The 17,849-nt window shown below is 42.3% G+C and overlaps 4 protein-coding genes across 7 annotated transcripts; 2 read left to right on the top strand and 2 right to left on the bottom strand.

The window, feature by feature from the left end:
• The first annotated feature begins 1,644 nt into the window (after positions 1 to 1,644).
• On the top strand, positions 1,645 to 5,665 carry LOC311109210 (uncharacterized protein). 3 transcript variants are annotated; one of them, XM_084152058.1, is made up of 3 exons: positions 1,645 to 1,686; positions 2,502 to 3,122; positions 4,629 to 5,665. In XM_084152058.1, exons 2-3 carry the CDS (start codon positions 2,572 to 2,574, stop codon positions 4,768 to 4,770), a joined length of 693 nt encoding a protein of 230 aa, XP_084008184.1. In that variant the 5' UTR covers positions 1,645 to 1,686; positions 2,502 to 2,571; the 3' UTR covers positions 4,771 to 5,665. The 3 variants fall into 3 exon arrangements, with proteins under 3 accessions (XP_084008184.1, XP_084008183.1, XP_084008185.1); XM_084152057.1 differs by having other exon boundaries at positions 1,648 to 1,714; XM_084152059.1 differs by lacking the exon at positions 1,645 to 1,686 and adding an exon at positions 2,145 to 2,253.
• Positions 5,221 to 7,365, bottom strand: LOC311109234 (chromatin accessibility complex protein 1-like). The gene is made up of 3 exons (XM_084152076.1): positions 7,129 to 7,365; positions 6,588 to 6,714; positions 5,221 to 6,486 (listed from the first exon to the last, which is right to left on the bottom strand). The coding sequence occupies exons 1-3, from the start codon at positions 7,279 to 7,281 to the stop codon at positions 6,407 to 6,409; spliced, it is 360 nt and encodes a 119-aa protein (XP_084008202.1). The 5' UTR covers positions 7,282 to 7,365; the 3' UTR covers positions 5,221 to 6,406.
• A 142-nt stretch (positions 7,366 to 7,507) lies between these two features.
• Positions 7,508 to 10,109, top strand: LOC311109196 (GATA zinc finger domain-containing protein 1). 2 transcript variants are annotated; one of them, XM_084152042.1, is made up of 5 exons: positions 7,508 to 8,065; positions 8,735 to 8,857; positions 8,966 to 9,025; positions 9,158 to 9,341; positions 9,605 to 10,109. In XM_084152042.1, the coding sequence occupies exons 1-5, from the start codon at positions 7,886 to 7,888 to the stop codon at positions 9,772 to 9,774; spliced, it is 717 nt and encodes a 238-aa protein (XP_084008168.1). In that variant the 5' UTR covers positions 7,508 to 7,885; the 3' UTR covers positions 9,775 to 10,109. The 2 variants fall into 2 exon arrangements, with proteins under 2 accessions (XP_084008168.1, XP_084008167.1); XM_084152041.1 differs by having other exon boundaries at positions 7,802 to 8,065; positions 9,173 to 9,341; positions 9,605 to 9,853.
• A 608-nt stretch (positions 10,110 to 10,717) lies between these two features.
• LOC311125117 (cation channel sperm-associated protein 4-like) lies at positions 10,718 to 17,793 on the bottom strand (the record flags this gene model as incomplete). Its single annotated transcript, XM_084158372.1, has 11 exons — positions 10,718 to 10,888; positions 11,028 to 11,190; positions 11,632 to 11,846; positions 12,148 to 12,310; positions 15,293 to 15,429; positions 15,834 to 15,963; positions 16,579 to 16,676; positions 16,786 to 16,887; positions 17,018 to 17,161; positions 17,467 to 17,559; positions 17,761 to 17,793. 11 exons carry the CDS (start codon positions 17,791 to 17,793, stop codon positions 10,718 to 10,720), a joined length of 1,449 nt encoding a protein of 482 aa, XP_084014498.1.
• Positions 17,794 to 17,849: the final 56 nt, after the last annotated feature.

The following is a 17,849-nucleotide window of genomic DNA, read 5'->3' on the forward strand; positions in this document are numbered from 1 at the left end:
TGTGTGTATTAATAACTGGTCATGGTTCCTGTAGGCGGACATTATAGATTCTGCAAGTTATTCATTTAGTAAGGCACATTTTTGGCTTCTTGAACCACATGTTCCCAATGAAATAACACCATCCATCTTTAGCTGTTTTGGCCAAGTATTTCTCCCATTTCTATTTACTTATATCAGTGCTAGACTTTTCCAAATACACCCCTTGCCGCCTTTTCTATTTTACTGCCAAAACACCACTCACTAAACACACACACATGGTGTCCATAAATCCTAATATTATTTTGAATTTGTATAAATGAGGTGCTATACTTTGGTTTCTTATTTCAGCCATTGTCTATTTGTTTTCATACTGCCCCACAAGTACAGTATTTGACAAGTCTACACGTAGCAGTGTTTTTTCAAATGGAGTCCACTGTTGCATGTGCACAATCTATATTAGATTGTGCCGTTGACTCCCATTCACTTGGGTTTGAAGACTGCAGATTTCCTCAAATACATATGCTACGGAATATTGACAACCCTTGATTTAGACCTCTTTTGAAGTATACAATCATCTGACAAACTTTAATTTGGGGCCTACTTTTCCCTTTAAATCGCAGCTGTTTTCCATGTATTCTACTTGAATCCATGTCAAGTCTGCAGGACACAACCTGCGCATAAAATAGATCTCTATTAAAAAGTCAACATTCATAAGTTATATTTATTGGACAAATTAATGCTAATTTATTTTGTATTAGTTGGCTTCTAAAATTACAGCTGTCAGTACCACATAATCAATAAACCAGATAAGTAACAGCACCAAAAGTGCCAATTTAAGAAACCGAATTACACTACAAAATTGCGGTCTGTGTTAGTATTCGACAAATGAATGGTGCTTTGCTTGTTCTTCAGACCAGCCTGGTCTCATAGACTAGACATAACACAGTAAACGGAAATCCGGATAAGCTAATTAGTATGATATCAAATGTTATTTGTCACATGCACCGAATACAACAAGTGTAGACCTTACAGTGAAATGCTTACTTACAAGCCCTTAACCAACAATGCAATTTTAAGAAAAAGAAGTGTTCAGTAAAAAATAATTAAAGAGCAGCAGTAAAATAACAGTAGGGAGGCTATATACAGGGGGTACCGGTTAATTGAGGTAAAATGTTACACTTTGTATGGTTACATAAGACAGATGGTTACTTAAGGCAAAAACTAAAGTAGGGTGGGTGGGTGTATAACGCGAACGTCTATCAACCCAAAGGTTGTGAGTTCAAATCTCATCACGGACAATTTTAGCTAATTATCAACTTTTCAACTACTCACTACTTTTTCGCTGCTTTGCAACTACTTAGCATGTTAGCTAACCCTAACCCTTTTAGCTAACCTTAACCCTAACTCCTAACCCCTAGCCTAGCTAACGTTAGCCACCTAGCTAGAATTCGTAACATATCATACAAATTATAATTCGTAACATATCATACGAAATAGGTGATGGACATCTACAAATGAATATATACCATATGAAACGTAACATAGGTATCATGCTAATTAAATTTCGGATTTACGTACAGAATAATACGAAATGCACTGACACCAGGCTGTTCAGACCGTTGAGAGAGAAAGAGGGAGAGAGCGAGTCATACTTTCCAATAGCTCACCATGTGTGACTTGACTTGCACCAGCGACGGACTAAACTGCGTAAGTCTCTGGAATTTTCTTCTATAAGGTAATCTTTGCATTAAAAAAATATTTGCAATACGCCGTTTGATGACAGTTGTAAGTATGTTCTTGTTTTGCTTTACAGTTTAGAGAAGCTATTGTATAAACATGAAGATACGACAAATTATGACCGTTTGCAGAATAAACCGATTGCAGTGCTGAACGATTAGGGTTATTTTCCACGACCTGGAGGGAATGATTCGATTGACCCCAATTCGTTTGAACCAAATATCTAAATGAATGTTTGTTCATAACATAAGCAGTGGAGTAGCCCACAGTGTTTGCGTTTTGTTTTTTAATATTTCACCTATGGTGGTTCCATTAAGATTGTATTTAACAGTGATGGTCCCACAACATTATTGCACAGCTTTATAGGCTTACATTTGTACTGTAAGTACCAGGGAAATACTTTTAAACACACATCTTGTCGCCTGCAGCACGGACATCATAACATGGAAAACTGGTTAGACAGTCTGCCCTAGTGCCACCATGCCAAACATTACAATTAGACCACCCCACTGGCAGGAAGAAAATACACAGGAAAAAGTAGGTGAAAGTTGTTCAAGAACGGATTAAAGTCACTAAACTCTGATTGCAGAACCTACTGTATTGGATGTGATAAATACAGAAAAGTTACTGTGAACTGTAATGTTCAAAACAAAGAGTCCTGTGGCTTGGAAATGAGCTCATGTTTTCCTGGATGAATGATTCACTGCTGGACTGGTACCATGTTTATTTCTAGCTGCACAAATTAGGCCTATCTGAATAACAATACCCATTGCATTACTCCTCAGGCCCAGCAGCCTTGCTTGCCAGGCTAATAGACACACGGCTGGGGAACAAGACTAGTTCAGCTACATCGTGATGCAGTGGCTCCAGGATGGAACAACTAGCTGGGCTTGGCTCTGCCTGTCCTGCTGCCTCCTGCTGAGTGCCTGGTGCCCGGTGGGGGCGGAGGTGGGACCCACACCCGACCCAGAGTCAGGGGAGCTCATGCAGGGAGACTGGGAGTGGGGCTCCGGTTCCTTCAACCTCCAGGATCTCCTCCACAGCTTCCCCGCCGACAGCCCCTTTGTGACAGAGACTCCGGGGAACCCTGTCAACTGCTCCCAGCGCTTCTGGCTGCCCTCTGCCTCTCCAGTCTGCTGGGACGACATCGCGGGGCCAGAGGAGTTTGAGCAGTCCCGTCTGCTGGTGCTCCAGAACAGGGCGGCCCTGCAGGCGGTGTCCCTGGCTAGCGAGGTGGTGGTAGAGGGGGGAACCTCAGCCTCGTTTAAACAGCAGGCCTTGGAGGACTTGCAGGTGGTGCGGGCGGACTACCTGAACGTGACAGAGACGACGGAGACCATGCAGAAGGTGTTCCTCACACTGGAGGAGAAGAGGAAGGAGGGGACGGAGCACTGGACCTTCTCAAGGTGAGGGGGAGGGGATGGAGAACTGGACCTTCACAAGGTGAGGGGGAGGGGACGGAGCACTGGACCTTCTCAAGGTGAGGGGGAGGGGACAGAGCACTGGACCTTCTCAAGGTGAGGGGGAGGGGACAGAGCACTGGACCTTCTCAAGGTGAGGGGGAGGGGACGGAGCACTGGACCTTCACAAGGTGAGTGGGAGGAGACGGAGCACTGGACCTTCTCAAGGTGAGGGGGAGGGGACGGAACACTGGACCTTCTCAAGGTTAGGGGGAGGGGACAGAGCACTGGACCTTCACAAGGTGAGGGGGAGGGGACAGAGCACTGGACCTTCACAAGGTGAGGGGGAGGGGATGGAGCACTGGACCTTCTCTAGGGGAGGGGACGGAACACTGGACCTCAAGTTGAGGGGGAGGGGACGGAGGACTGGATTTTCTCAAGTTGAGGGGGAATGGATGGAGCACTGGACCTTCTCAAGGTGAGGGGGAGGGGATGGAGAACTGGATCTTCTCAAGGTTAGGGGGAGGGGATGGAGCACTGGATCTTCAAGGTGAGGGGGAGGAGCACTGGGTCTTCTCAAGGTGAGGGGGTAGATTCACTCACTGCACCACAGCACTGAGTTGGCCCCTAGTCTTGTTCCACCTGCTGTTTGTGGTAAACAGGACGGCATAGTAGGCTTGCTCTAAGCTTGACTCCTAAAGAATGAATACTCAAGCAGTCATATCAATGCCCTTTTAACACAGTGATTTTGTTTGTTATTGGCATAGTAAAACTATTGAGAAATGAAATTATTGTAGAATCTAGTTCATCAAAGGGAATTTAGTGAACTTCCTCTAGGGACATGTGCAAGCAGGAGAATGTGTAGAGGAGTGAGGGAACAAAAGGGAATGTGGAGCTTTCTGCTGCAACCAGCATTGTTGAATTCCTAGCGGATGAAGTCATGCATGATCAACCACTAGTCAGGACCTGTCCTACTGAGTAGAGGGGTCTAAAAACAGAGCAGAAACAGTCGTCCAAACACCGCCTGAATCATTTCACGTTCTACTTCTTCAGTCCTCCCCACATCTGGCTGAACCAAAGTCCTGGTATGAGATTAATTACAAAGCATTACAATGCAATTTAATGAGATCAGACTTTCTCTTTCTAGTACCATACAGTTTGAACCAATCCCGCTGGTATTGGTTTATTCGGATCCCCATTAGTTTTTGCCGAAGCAGTAGCTATTCTTCCTGGGGTCCACACAAAAACAGAAAACATGACAAGTAACAAAACACTGATACACTGATAGACAATAACAGTCACACACATTTAAAATACAAAGATATACAAACAATACAACTAAATATTATGTGCGTGTAATTGATAGTGTCGGTGTAACTTCTTAGATGTAATTATTTAGGAGCTCCAAGAGTACATTATTATGGAAAAGGTTTATTGGACTAGGAACCTGTTTTTAGGTTAATGTGTATTGTATCTTTAGTGATTTTTTTTTTAAATGTTGTCTGTTTCTAGTATAAAGGAGCACATTGCCAACACGAAGGACTCAATCAATGGAAGAGACCACGTGGCAGCCCTCCTAGAGAAACAGTTCTCCAGCCTAGAGAAGTCTTTACACATCATGCAACTCCGACTTGACAAACTAATGGCACAGTGAATTATGTGTTCTTCAGGCTCTTTTGTTGTCAGCTTTTGAACCGTACCATCATGTAATATTTCCCACTAGAAATGCATGCATACTCAGGGTAGGAAACCCTGTACAAAGCATGAGGTGTACTTTCTCTGTATTTGTACTGTATTCTGTATTTATTCCTCCATAGCGCCATGTTACTATTAAGTGTATTTTAATCGTATGTATCTGAAACCCAAACTGCATGCAAAGCCTACAGCATCGGGGAGATATTGATGGCAATAAAATCTATTTATATACTCCCAGCCTGCAGACCTGTTCCATAGAGATGTTTTTTATTGAAGTACAACTGTGTGTGACACAGTTGTCACACACAGTTGTACAGTGTGTGGTATAAAATTTTAACATTTATGTAAATGCTTTGTTGCAACAAGGTGAAAACAATAATGCAACACAAATAGGGAATGACGCATAGTCTGTATAGCATGAAGATTTTATTTTCATTAACTAAACTAAATTATGGAACAAAAAAACATACAAAAGGCAAGTCTTTTAATTGTTAGGTGGGATGTAATTGCTGTTACAAACACTTGTAGAAAATATATACACAGCGGTTAGTGCACAAGTTCAGTGCATTCTTTCCATTCTTGAGACAGTACATGCTAGCAGTTACAGTAGCCTGCTTCGTAGTTCAACCGCACAAACACACAGTAGCATATTTAGACTTTGATTTAATAAATGTAGCATTAAGTCTGTGTGATGAATGTTTTATTTAAGTCCAAAGTCTTCACATGAAAACCTACATGTGGCAGTGCCGATCCTCATGTAAATTCATCACAATCTGAGAGGAGCCGTTACTAAAAAATGCAATGAGATTTTCATTATTAAATTGGTGCTGCCTGTAACCACCCAGTACTGAAACTACCTATGGTTTTGACTGAGTAATATAGATCACACTAAACACAGCAAAAGTTGTGTATTTTATACTCAAGTCACATAGCTAAAAGGAATCGGTTTGCATATCTATATCTCTACAGATTAGTTAACATTGTTCATGAATGAAAGGTATATCATACAAAAGTCAAATATCAAGTAGATAGTCAGCATTAGCAAAGACCGTGCATAGGGGTTCCTCTTTATAAAAAGGACACAACCAATGAGTCAATTTGCTTTGACCTGAGAACTGCATCGATTGTATGGAATATATATATATTTTTTTAAGCACCTGATTTGTTCACCCTTTGCTTCAAGATCTTGTGTAGAAAAATAATGCCCAAAACAAATGAAAGCCTGCACTATTTGCACCGATTGGTAACAAAACCAGGGGGAGCACAGACGTTTCTCTTCGGCAGAAGGTGATTGCTGTGGGGGGGAATATGGGGTTGGTATCATGGTCAACATATGATTTTAATGCTTTATCTGTAGTCAATTCACATAGTGATTCTTTCTGACCCTAAACTGGATGCCCAGCATCTGGATGACTGGGCAACTAATGGTAGTAAACATAATATACTCTAGTACGGCTCAGAGAAGATGTAGGCTTACACAATGCCATCGCCTGGAAGTAGTATGGATGTGGTCTAATTCAGGAATGAGCTGGAGAAAAACGCTTCAACAGACTACATGCTAGCAACCACTATTGCTGTAAGGGTTGCATGTCTTTTCAATTGTCTGCTTCCTCAATTGGATTTTCCTCTATGAGCTTCAGGTAATCCCGAGCGAAGATCTTCTTTGGTAGGATATCTGCAACAGTATAATGAACAGGTAGTCAATATTGACTATACTGTATGCTCAAAGAGAAGATAATGAAAGTCACTGGTGGTGGTGGCGACAATAGTTTTTACCTGTGAGAAACTGAAAAGTCTCAGTCTCCTCAACAGTATTGGCCAGATCACTGTAGAGGAGTGTCTTATTGTCTTTCCCTGATCCATTGTTGAACGAGGACAGAGCCAAGTGCTGAACGAACAGTTCCTAGAAGAGATGAGCGTTATGAATTAAATTGTTATTACATGGGACAGTTCCCATTTATTAACAGTAACAATGGAGACCAGAGTATTCTATTTACAAGGCTCTGATGGATGTAAAGTAAGCCGAGGCAAAGACATTCAGACATTAGGGTTTACATCCTATTTTGGTTGAGGCTACAGCCATGTCAGTGCAGGGCTAGCTAGCTAACTGTTACAGCCATTCAGGGTTAGCTAGCTAGCTAGCTACCTTCTTCACGAGCTTGAACTAATGGAAGTAGCTAGCTAGTACTGCCTGTATATGCAAAAGCCTTACTGCAAAACTAGCTAGCTAGCAGGCCTAGCTATTAACTAAGTAAAGGTAGCTAATATAGCATTAGCTAGCTAGCATAGCTACGCCAGTAAACTGGACTCAACTTACTGTTGCTTTGGTGGTGAGGAGAAGAGCCTCTTGGTTGATGCTTGAGACGTCGGGAGAACTTTTCATGATCAGTTTCACGCGAGTCATTGGAAGAGAGATGCCTTTGCTGTTAGATGCATGATTAACTTGGTCTTCCACGTTGTCTCCAGACATTTTAACATGGATAAGGATGTTTCCCCAGTGGTGGCAACGGTTGATATACAGTTGCGAGGAGTGTAAGGGCCCCGCTACTTTTTGAGCAGTGACGTAGGCTTGATTGGATCGTTTTTTCTCTCATCGAAAACTAAAGTATCTAGCTACCGTATGTACTCCTGTTTCAGACAAACTCCTGTTTCAGACAATATGATTGTTTTTTGTTTGATTTTTTACAAAGGAGTAGCTAAGTGTTTATAAGCCTGCCTGTTAGATAAATATAAGGCTGTCGATACACTCCATCACAGTAGGTGGCGCAATACACTTTGCTAAGTGCTCCCAACAAACTAGCTAGCTGAAATAAGAATACATTTTACAGACTGGCTAGCAGTCTGTGCTAAATCGATGTAGCTATTTGTGTTGTTCCTTTAAACCTAGCTATCGATTATTGCTGGTTTTATTTTATTTGCATTCTGTAGCTGTTTGTCTGCGCGAGCGGACGACCGGCTCTTTATTTTTTTGCATGCTTTACGTTGCTTGTTGCTGATGTTGTTAGCCAGAAAGCAGTTAGCTAAATAGCTAGCTAGCTTCTGCATTCATCATTTCGCTGGCCCATACTTTCAAGATGCCTCTGGGTTTGAAACCATGTTGCGCTGTCTGCAAAACAATCTCATCGTCTATGTGGAAAAAGGGAAACCAAGGAGAGATCCTGTGCAATAACTGCACGGGGAAGAGCACCAGCAGTGGAGCATCTGGACCGTCGGCGTCCTCCAACACACAACAGAATAATGGCGGGGGCAAGCAGGTTGTTTGTCGTTTTGAGCACATACACTGAATGTACAAAACATTAGGAGCTCTTTCCATACCAAGTGAACGCTCTGATTCCTTATTGATGTCACCTGTTAAATCCACTTCAATCAGTGTAGATGAAGGGGAGGACACGGGTTAAAGAAAGATTATTAAGCCTTGAGACATGGGTTGTGTATGTGTGCCATTCAGAGGGTGAATGGGCAAGAATTCAGAGGCTGAATGGGCAAGACAAAATATGTAATTGTCTTTGAACGGGGTATGGTGCCAGGCGCACCAGTTTGAGTGTGTCGAGTTGCTAGGTTTTTCACGCAGAACAGTTTCCCATGTGTATCAAGAATGGTCCACCACCCAAAGAACATCCAGCCAACTTGACACAACTGTGGGAAGCATTGGAGTCAACATGGGCAAGGATCCCCGTGGAACGCTTTCGAATTGAGGCTGTTCTGAGGGCAAAAGGGGGGTGCATCTCAATATTAGGGAGGTGTTCCTAATGTTTTGTACACTCTGTACCTAGGCCTGCACTAGAATGTACTGTGCTCCCCTTAGTGACTGTACCTCCATACTCTTCTATTTGCAAGGCAAAACAGAAAACAATATATGCATGTTGACACATTGTCACCCAGATGGAGATGTAATATTGGTATTTGACACATCTTGCCCACAGTCTAAACAAGAGATCCACAGGAGATCAGCACGGTTGAGGAGCACCAAGTACAAAGCCCCTGCCTCTGAGAAAAAGGTGTCTACCAAAGGAAAAGGAAGAAGACACATATTCAAACTAAAAAATGTAAGTACATAATTAGTTCAAATACACAGGAACTCTATCTTTGTGTTGGATTGTCAGGTTGAACTCTAAGCTCCTCCAAATGTGATTTTTTTTTTTTTTTTCCCACAGCCAATCAAAGCACCCGAATCTGTTTCCACGATCATCACATCAGAATCAGTATTTTATAAGGTATGTTTACTTTTTATAAATCCTTTCCATACAGTATGTTAGCAAACATAACAAACATATCTGTTGTATAATGTATGCCACAGATATGTATAGCTGTCAGCAATAGTTCTGCCTTCGTTTGTCATTGTGCAGGGTGTGTATTATCAGATGGGAGACGTCATCAAAGTGACAGACGAGGATGATGGGAGGCCGTACTATGCACAGATCAGAGGTTTCATCCAGGACCAGTACTGTGAGAAGAGTGCCGCATTGACTTGGTTGATACCAACCCAGGCCAGTCCTAAGGACCTGTTTGATCCTGCCACTTACATTGTTGGTGAGTGATGATTGAATCTGAGTATTTATCATTTTTACATTTTAGTCATTTAACAGACGCTCTTATCCAGAGCGACTTATAGTTAGTGAGTGCATACATTTTCATTCATTTATCTAAAAAAAATTAGTTACATTTGAGCACACAGAAATAAGTTATTTGTCTCTTTCTGAACATTGTGTATATGGGAGTAATGTCACAGTGGACTCCAAGACCACTACTAGCTGATAATGTTTCCATTACTGATTACCTGATTGCTTCTATAGGTCCAGAGGAGGATCTGCCCAGGAAGATGGAGTACCTGGAGTTTGTGTGCCACGCCCCCTCGGAGTACTTCAAGTCCAGGAGCTGCCCCTACCCCACCATTCCTATCCGTCCAGAGAAAGGCTACATCTGGACCCATATTGGACCCACGCCGGCCATCGCTATCAAATAATAATTTGGCAACCGCAGTTAGCCGCTGGGCCATTTACCATGAAGATATTAACTTTGTCTGTTAGTTTGCTAACAGACGCATGTACATTTACGTAATGTAATGGAGACAAGTTGTAGACTGACTCATTAGGGTGGCAGGTAGCTTCGCAGTAAGAGCATTGGGCCGGTAACCAACATGTCGCTAGTTCAAATCCCCGAGCCGACAAGGTGAAAAATCTCTCGATGTGCCCTTGAGCAAGGCACTTAACCCTAATTGCTCCAGGGTCGCTGTTGATCATGGCAGACCCTGGCCGTGACCCACTCTCCGAGAGTGGTTCAGGGGGAGTTGGGATATGCAAAAAAAAACACATTTCCAATTCACATGTGTATTAATACACACTTGTACATGTGTGAAATGGGACAAATAGAAACAACCACATAATAATAATAATAATAATAGTTATTATTTTAATAGTCTTTGAATATGGAAAGTGTTTGTTATTGAATGTTTACAAACCCTTCTAAATCTTGGAACAGTACAAGAACGGACCCATGAAATGATCATCCTGAGACTTTTGTATTCGGTAATAAACGTGGAAAAGCTTTGTACTAGAATGTTTTTCAAACAATTAATTTAATTTTTCTTTAGACATCTGTGCAATACATGTGAAGTGTTATGAATATTATACTGAGGGGGGGAAAAATGTATTTAGAAAGATGCTGTTAATAGACTCCAAGTTGTATCCTTTTTGGTATATTTTTTTGACACTTTGTGAAACCTTTATGATCATTTACCTCAGTCACCAGTCTTTTTACATGGTCAATGTTGATCTGCATGTGGAAATGTGTGCAGCAAGCCTCAGTCTGATTTAATAATGTAATCTAGCATTATCTTTGAGACCATTTCGGCTAATCAGTAAAGCCAAATGATTTGGGACATGAAGAAAGGCCTGTTAAAAGTACGTTCAGCCTGTGTTTTGGTGTGTGCTGGGAGTGTTACTGTGTCCCGCATCCACATGTGTAGAAGTAGACGGGTAGTACAGCTGGCTGTCCATGGACAGCCTCATGGCTGCGTGACGCATGTTCCCCTTCTGGAACAGGTGAGCGGATGCTGTGTTCGAGTCTATGACATGAGCCTGAGACAGGTAACAGAACAGTGAATGTAAGGTTATAGACAACTCTAGGAAGAGTAAATGAATCTATTGTGCACCCATAAGGCTCTGGTCAAAATGAGTGCACTATATAGGGAATAGGGTGCCATGTCCACTGCCCTACCTTCTCCAGAGTGATGAGGGTGGACAGAATGTCTCCGGTGCGGCCGGTGGCGATATCATTATTCAATAGGTTGTCCTGGAGGGTCGCAGCCATATGGTTCCTCATAATCACCTCCTGCTCTTGCTTTACGTTGAATGACAGGCTGTGCACCTCCTCCACTATACTGTGGATAAACACATACACATGGTCGGCCATATACCTACAGTTCATCCACTCTACAAAGACAATATTTTATTCCATTGAAGACACCATCTTTACTTATAGGGGGGGGGGGGGGGGGGGATTGTCCCATTGAATTCAGAAAAATAGAGATTGAAAAACGTGTAATTTCTTTGTATCACAATGACTTTATTTAATTGAACCCTTATTTTGCCAGGTAAATTGACTGAGAACACATTCTCATGTACAGCAATGACCTGGGGAATAGTTACAGGGAGAGAAGTGGGATAAATGAGCCAATTGGAAACGCAGAATAAGTTACTGTGATGGATGATGACAAAAAGAATAGTGGCTTCAATAGCTTCTAGCTAGAACAAACAGACTTCCGTTACATTTACATTTACATCATTTAGCAGACGCTCTTATCCAGAGCGACTTACAGTACCTGTCCAGCTCCTGCCGTATCTCCCTGTACGCAGCCATGTTCTTCTGCATAGCAGCCATCACAAGGGCCAGCTCCTCGAAGGTGTCCATGGTCAGGTTCTCTACACAGCTACCCTTCCAGGACTTCTGGCGCCGGGTCATGTTGGACTTGGTCACCACCTCCTCCACGTGGATGGTGGTCTGGTCCGTCAAGCCTCCCGTGGCCTCTGGAATCAGCTGTGTGAGAGGGGAGGGGTTGAGGAGAGAGTTTAGTATGGTGTGTAGGGAGAGAGGACTAAATACACAGGGAACTACGAAAGAGCAGTGGTAGTATTGATGATTTTGAAAGGCAGCTAAGTTAGCTTGTAATAATCAGTATACAACTTAATGTGGAAGACATGCAATTCATCATGCATTCCCACCCCCTTTGTCATCAACAACACACATTTATGAGGATCAAGAAGAAGTTACAGACAGTGCCTTGGTATAAATAACACTACGTGACAAAAAATAAATGTGAAAAGGGAAAGAGTGACAGACTTGCCGGCAAACACTCGTTCGAATTCTTGTCGTCGTAGTCGGGCATGGAGATCTCAAGGTTGGTGGTTACCACGGCGACGAGAAGGTTGGCGAAGATGAAGGCTCCGCCAGTGAGGAAAATGAAAAAGTAGAGAGAAGCTCCGTACATCAGTCCCTCATCACTACAGTGCAGAGAGAAACGGCAACACTTACCACATTGGGACAAAATACATCTAAATATGTATGCATTTTCACATAAGCGTTTTCACTCTACTGCAAAATGTTAAGCTCCATTTGTCTACGATTAGCAGGTTGACGTTAATTGTCATGAGTGTTGTCCTGGAGTCAGAACTGAGCGATTTCCCTTTAGATATCTGCAAAGTAAAAATTGGCTATATTGTAAACATTTATGAAACGCTTTTTGGTCTTAATTTAAGGTTAGGGTTAGGCGTTAGGGTTAGCAGTGTGGTTATGGTTAGGTTAGGTTAGATTTAAAGTAAGATTTTATGACTTTGTGGCTGTGCTAGCTAGTGACCACTGCAGAGCTGGGGGGGGGGGGGGGGGGGGGGGTGTTACAGGTACAAAAACAATAAAATAAATGAATACAAAGACAACCCCAACCCATTTCCCCCCATCAGTCCCCATCCACCCGCCTGCACCCTCCCTCTCAAGCCGTACCACCCCTTCCCCGTGGGCCAGCAAAGAAAGTAACAAAAGTCTAAATAAATGTATATAATTGTTTTGTATGTGTGGGGCTTTAGCCGAGATTGTTCTTTACAAAGTCAAGTATATTTGTCCAGGCCTCAACTGTTCCTTGACTAGCACCAGTCATTCTTGCTGTCGATAATTCTAATATTATAACTTCTAATAGTAACTGTATCCACTGGATAAATGGGAGAGAATGAGGTGGTTGCCATCTTAGAGCCCCACAAAAAATAGCAGCAGTGCTGCCTGCCAGATGTTATCTTCTCGGATTGATTGAGAGATTCAAGGGGCTATCATCGTTAACTAACATAATAGAAGCAAAGCATTGAATATTTAAATTCATGCACTTCGAAATGAATTTTGTAACTTTGCCCCAGAAGCATTTAACTGCAGGGCACTCCCACATCATATTAAGCAATGTCCCCTGATTTAGGGGACAGAGTGAACAGTTGGGAGTTGGGGCCAATTTAATAGTAAAACGTTTCCTTGGTGTTAAATAAAGTCTGTGAACAAACTTAAAATGTATAAATTGATGGTTCGGATTCCGGGATGACAAAGTTATATTTTTCCATATTCTGTTCCAGTTGAAGGGTTGTTCAGATTCAATTAGGTCCGTGGACCATACTTTTTGAACGGCTAGCTCAGAATATGAGTTTTCCAAAAGTTGTTTATATATACTGAACAAAAATTTAAACGCAATATTCAAGATTTTTACTGAGTTACAGTTCATATAAGGAAATCAGTCAATTGAAATTCATTAATTAGGCCCTAATCTATGGATTTCACATGACTGGGAATACAGATATGCATCTGTTTTTCACAGATACCTTTAAAAAAAAAAGTAAAAGGTGGGGGCATGGATCAGAAAACCAGTCAGTATCTGGTGTTACCACCATTTGCCTCATGCAGCACGACACATCTCCTTCACATAGAGTTGATCAGGCTGTTGATTGTGGCATGTGGAATGTTGTCCCACTCCACTTCAATGGCTGTGCAAAGTTGCTGGATATTGGCGGGAACTGGAACACGCTGTTGTACACGTCGATCCAGAGCATCCCAAACATGCTCAATTAGTGACATGACCTTGTGAGTATGCAGGCCATGGAAGCTTCCAGGAATTGTGTACATATCCTTGTGACATGGGGCCGTGCATTATAATGCTGAAACATGAGGTGATGGCGGCAGATGAATGGCAAGACAATGGGCCTCAGGATCTCGTCACAGTATCTCTGTGCATTCAAATTGCAATCAATAAAATGCAATTGTGTTCGTTGTCCGTAGCTTATGCCTGCCCATACAATAACCCCACCGCCACCATGGGGCATTCTGTTCACAATGTTGACATCAGCAAACCGCTTGCCCACACAATGCCATACACGTGGTCTGCGATTGTGAGGCCTGTTGGACGTACTGCCAAATTCTCTAAAACGACGCTGGAGGTGGCTTATGGTAGAGAAGTGAACATTCAATTATCTGGCAACAGCTCAGGTTGACATTCCTGAAGTCAGCATACCAATTGCACACTCCCTCAAAACTTGAGACATCTGTGCCATTGGGTTGTGTGACAAAATTGCACATTTTAGAGTGGCCTTTTATTGTCCTCAGTACAAGGTGCACCTGTGTAATGATCATGCTCTTTAATCAGCTTCTTGATATACCACACCTGTCAGGTGGATGGATTATCTGGGCAAGGGAGAAATGCTCACTAACAGGGATGTAAACAAATTAGTGCACAACATTTGAGAGAAATAAGCTTTTTGTGCATATGGACAATTTCTGGGATCTTTTATTTCAGCTCATGAAACATGGGACCAACACTTTACATGTTGCGTTTATATTTTTGTTCAGTGTATTATAGAGATCAGTCCTTTTGGGAGCCCAGATAATTTGTTTATAAATCCCCATCATAGGATGTTTCGTAGTTGGGTTTCCCAAGGGACTCCATAGGCCAGCATAGCTGACCTAAATTGTAAATATAGAAAAAAGTATCTTTCAAATTTTGGAACATTCTATAACCATTTCTGTCCATTATTTCAGTAAGGGTATGGATTCCACATTTGGTCCATTGGGGGATGCAAAAGGCCGCCCTCCAGATCACAAGTCATTATTGTGAAATATTGGAGTATGGGCATGCCATTTTGATTCCCAGTTACAATGTTTTTACATTTTGCGCCAAATATAAATTGTTTGAGCAATAATAGGACCAAAGCATAGTTTACATTGTTTAAGAGATTTACTGTTTTAGTGAAGACCACCTCTTACAGAGCAATAGGAAACAAGATTCATGATGAAAAATGCTAACCTGCATTTGACTAATAAAATGATCTCCTCTTGCTTTTCAAAATCTTTATCTAAGGACACATACTGTATGAACTGGATAATGGGAAATGTAGTCTTTATCCAAGGACATATAATGTATGAACTGGATAAGGGGAAATGTAGGGCTTTGTGTCACTTACGCCTTAAACTCCCTGTAGATGTCCATCCATCCGTCCTGGGTGATGCAGATGAAGAGGGTGTAGAGGGCCGAGAACAGGTCCCCAAAGGCTGATGGGACAGCAGCACTGAACAGGGTCACGCCAAACACTGCAAACACCTGACAGACACAGACAGGACATCAACAGAGACATTAGACACAAACACAGGGGACAACTGAGCAGATGTCCCACCATCACAAACACAGGGGACAACTGAGCAGATGTCCCACCATCACAAACACAGGGGACAACTGAGCAGTTGTAGAATCCATTTATATGGTCTCAGTATCACTCCTTGACACATCACACACTCATCTGGGGCCATAGCAACATACACAAATATCAAATACTATAAACGAGCAAGAACTGGGGTGTCATAGTTTGACTGTTATAATGTTTATTTTCACGAGAATGAGGTGAAGAAGTGGGAATGGATTAAGATGACTGATGATGAAGTGAGAGAGAGCGAGAGAATGAGAGAGAGAGAGAGAGAGGTTGAATTGGTACATGCTATAACACCTACAAGCATGATGATGAGGAGGAGGAAGAAGATGTTGGCCATGTCTGGGATGGACTGCATTATGACGGTGACCATCATAGCCATACCCTGCATGGAAGCAAAACCCCTGACACTACGGATTACCCTCAACACCCTGGAACACACACAAGAAATAACACATTACAACATGGAGTAACAACCCACTGGGCTCAATTCAACGTCTATTGCACATTGGTTCAACGTAATTTCATTGAAATGACATGGAAACAACGTTGATTCAACCAGTGTGTGCCCAGTGGGAAAGCAGCACACAACAACAACTACAACTACACAACAAATAATGTTTCTTGTTGATGTTTGACACACAAAAAAACTATTGTGCATGAAAATTATTTATTTATTTGATCACTAACGAATGGAGAAAAATGAGTGTGGTGAGGATCATATTTGATGCCCTCCTTGTGATAAGAATGATGGGAGCAAAGGGTTGGGGAGTGTGAGGAGTATCACATTAGTAGTAACGTAGGGTGTTCTCAGGGCAGGCCTGCCGATTTTGACCAGCAGAAGTTACTTTACATAGCAGGTTAGAATAACTTATACAGCAGGTTAGGATTATTAGGTTAAGGTTAGAAAAAGGGTTGGGGTTAGCTAAAATGATAAAATTGTCCCGACCTGACTCAAACATATCTAGTTACAACCAGGCCTGCCCTGAGAACACCCTACGTTTCCACTAATGTGTTTCTGCGGAGTGTGAGGGGTACTCCTTCACCTGATGACCTTTAGTAAACTGTCCCCACCCTGGGGAAAGATCAGGGGTCCAAGCATCAGAGCCAAAGTGACCAAACAGTCCAGGACATTCCAGCCATTCTGAAACACCAAAACGAGAGAGAGAGACAAGAATGACATCACGATGGTCTCTGAGAAGGCCACAGTAAGTAATAGGTCGTGTCAAATCAATCTCTTGACCAGACATTACCTTCCAGAAGATGTTGAAGCCGTAGTACCACTTGACCAGGATCTCCCAGATGAAGACGGTGAGGATAATATGCTCACAGATGCTGAACGCAATGTCATACTTCTACAATGGACAAATCATACCATTGCATTTTAGTTAATTGTTATCTGTTGACTTCTCATATAAAGTGAGCTTTCAGTATGAAAGTAGGCCTACAATACCTCTTTAGAGGTCCTCAGTGACCATAATTTACCTTGGCAATGATAGCGTCGGTTTGGAAGGCCATGATGATGCAGTTGCTGACAATCATGACGATAATGAGTAATTTGAACAGGAAGTTCTCCAGCAGCGCACCCATGAGCACCTGGGAGACATAGTCCTCAGTGTCTGAGTCATCCTACAGGGTATAGAGGTCAGAGGTCAATATTCGTATTCTGAATCATCTATGTTCTCACCTAGATTAACCGGAGCCCCTGTCTCCTGGAAGGGTGAACATAATTAAATAATTCTCCCCAAGTACCAGTATTAGTGATGAAGATCTGTTTGAACATAGTTTGAAAAAACTGAGTAGCCTGATATCTCTGTGAATGAACTCTCTGTGATTTTCTTTGTATACCTCTCTCTCTATGTTAACCCACTCATTATTCACTATATAAGTAATCATACCAGTGAAAAGCCCTACAGTATAAATAAAGCCTACACCTTTTGCTGGGTGATGTCTCTGATGTTGTTCATCTCAGGCTCCTCATCTTGCTCCAGCACAGACCACCTCCTCCTGGTGCTCTCCGATGCCCGCTGCAGTAGAAAAAGTGTTAATTGGATGCCCCAAAAACATGTTAGTCTTTTGTAAAAGTTGTTCAACTATATGGAAAAGTTAAAAGCAGTTAATACACTTGAATAAGTGTACACAGAGAGCATATAGAGGACATGATGTTAGAGGGAGAACGGCCAATAGGCCTACCCTAGCGGTTGGAGTTCGTCTAAACCTAACGTTACCTGGAGGATCATCAAGCGTTTCCTGTAATCCATCTTTTCGCGCCTTCTCCCTTCTTCAACTCATTTTTCAGTTAAATGCCATAGAAGCT

Source organism: Coregonus lavaretus, assembly GCF_964263955.1.
Source record: "Coregonus lavaretus genome assembly, chromosome: 3".
In the NCBI taxonomy this organism is placed as follows: domain Eukaryota; kingdom Metazoa; phylum Chordata; class Actinopteri; order Salmoniformes; family Salmonidae; genus Coregonus; species Coregonus lavaretus.

Coding starts and splice junctions, on each gene's coding strand:
- LOC311109196 (XM_084152042.1), top strand. CDS start 7,886: ATGCCTCTGGGTTTGAAACCATGTTGCGCTGTCTGCAAAACAATCTCA. Junction 8,066..8,734: donor ATAATGGCGGGGGCAAGCAG/GTTGTTTGTCGT, acceptor TCTTGCCCACAG/TCTAAACAAGAGATCCACAG. Junction 9,026..9,157: donor CAGAATCAGTATTTTATAAG/GTATGTTTACTT, acceptor GTCATTGTGCAG/GGTGTGTATTATCAGATGGG.
- LOC311109210 (XM_084152058.1), top strand. CDS start 2,572: ATGCAGTGGCTCCAGGATGGAACAACTAGCTGGGCTTGGCTCTGCCTG. Junction 3,123..4,628: donor GAGCACTGGACCTTCTCAAG/GTGAGGGGGAGG, acceptor GTCTGTTTCTAG/TATAAAGGAGCACATTGCCA.
- LOC311109234 (XM_084152076.1), bottom strand. CDS start 7,281: ATGTCTGGAGACAACGTGGAAGACCAAGTTAATCATGCATCTAACAGC. Junction 6,715..7,128: donor TCCTCACCACCAAAGCAACA/GTAAGTTGAGTC, acceptor CATCTCTTCTAG/GAACTGTTCGTTCAGCACTT. Junction 6,487..6,587: donor GACTTTTCAGTTTCTCACAG/GTAAAAACTATT, acceptor ATACTGTTGCAG/ATATCCTACCAAAGAAGATC.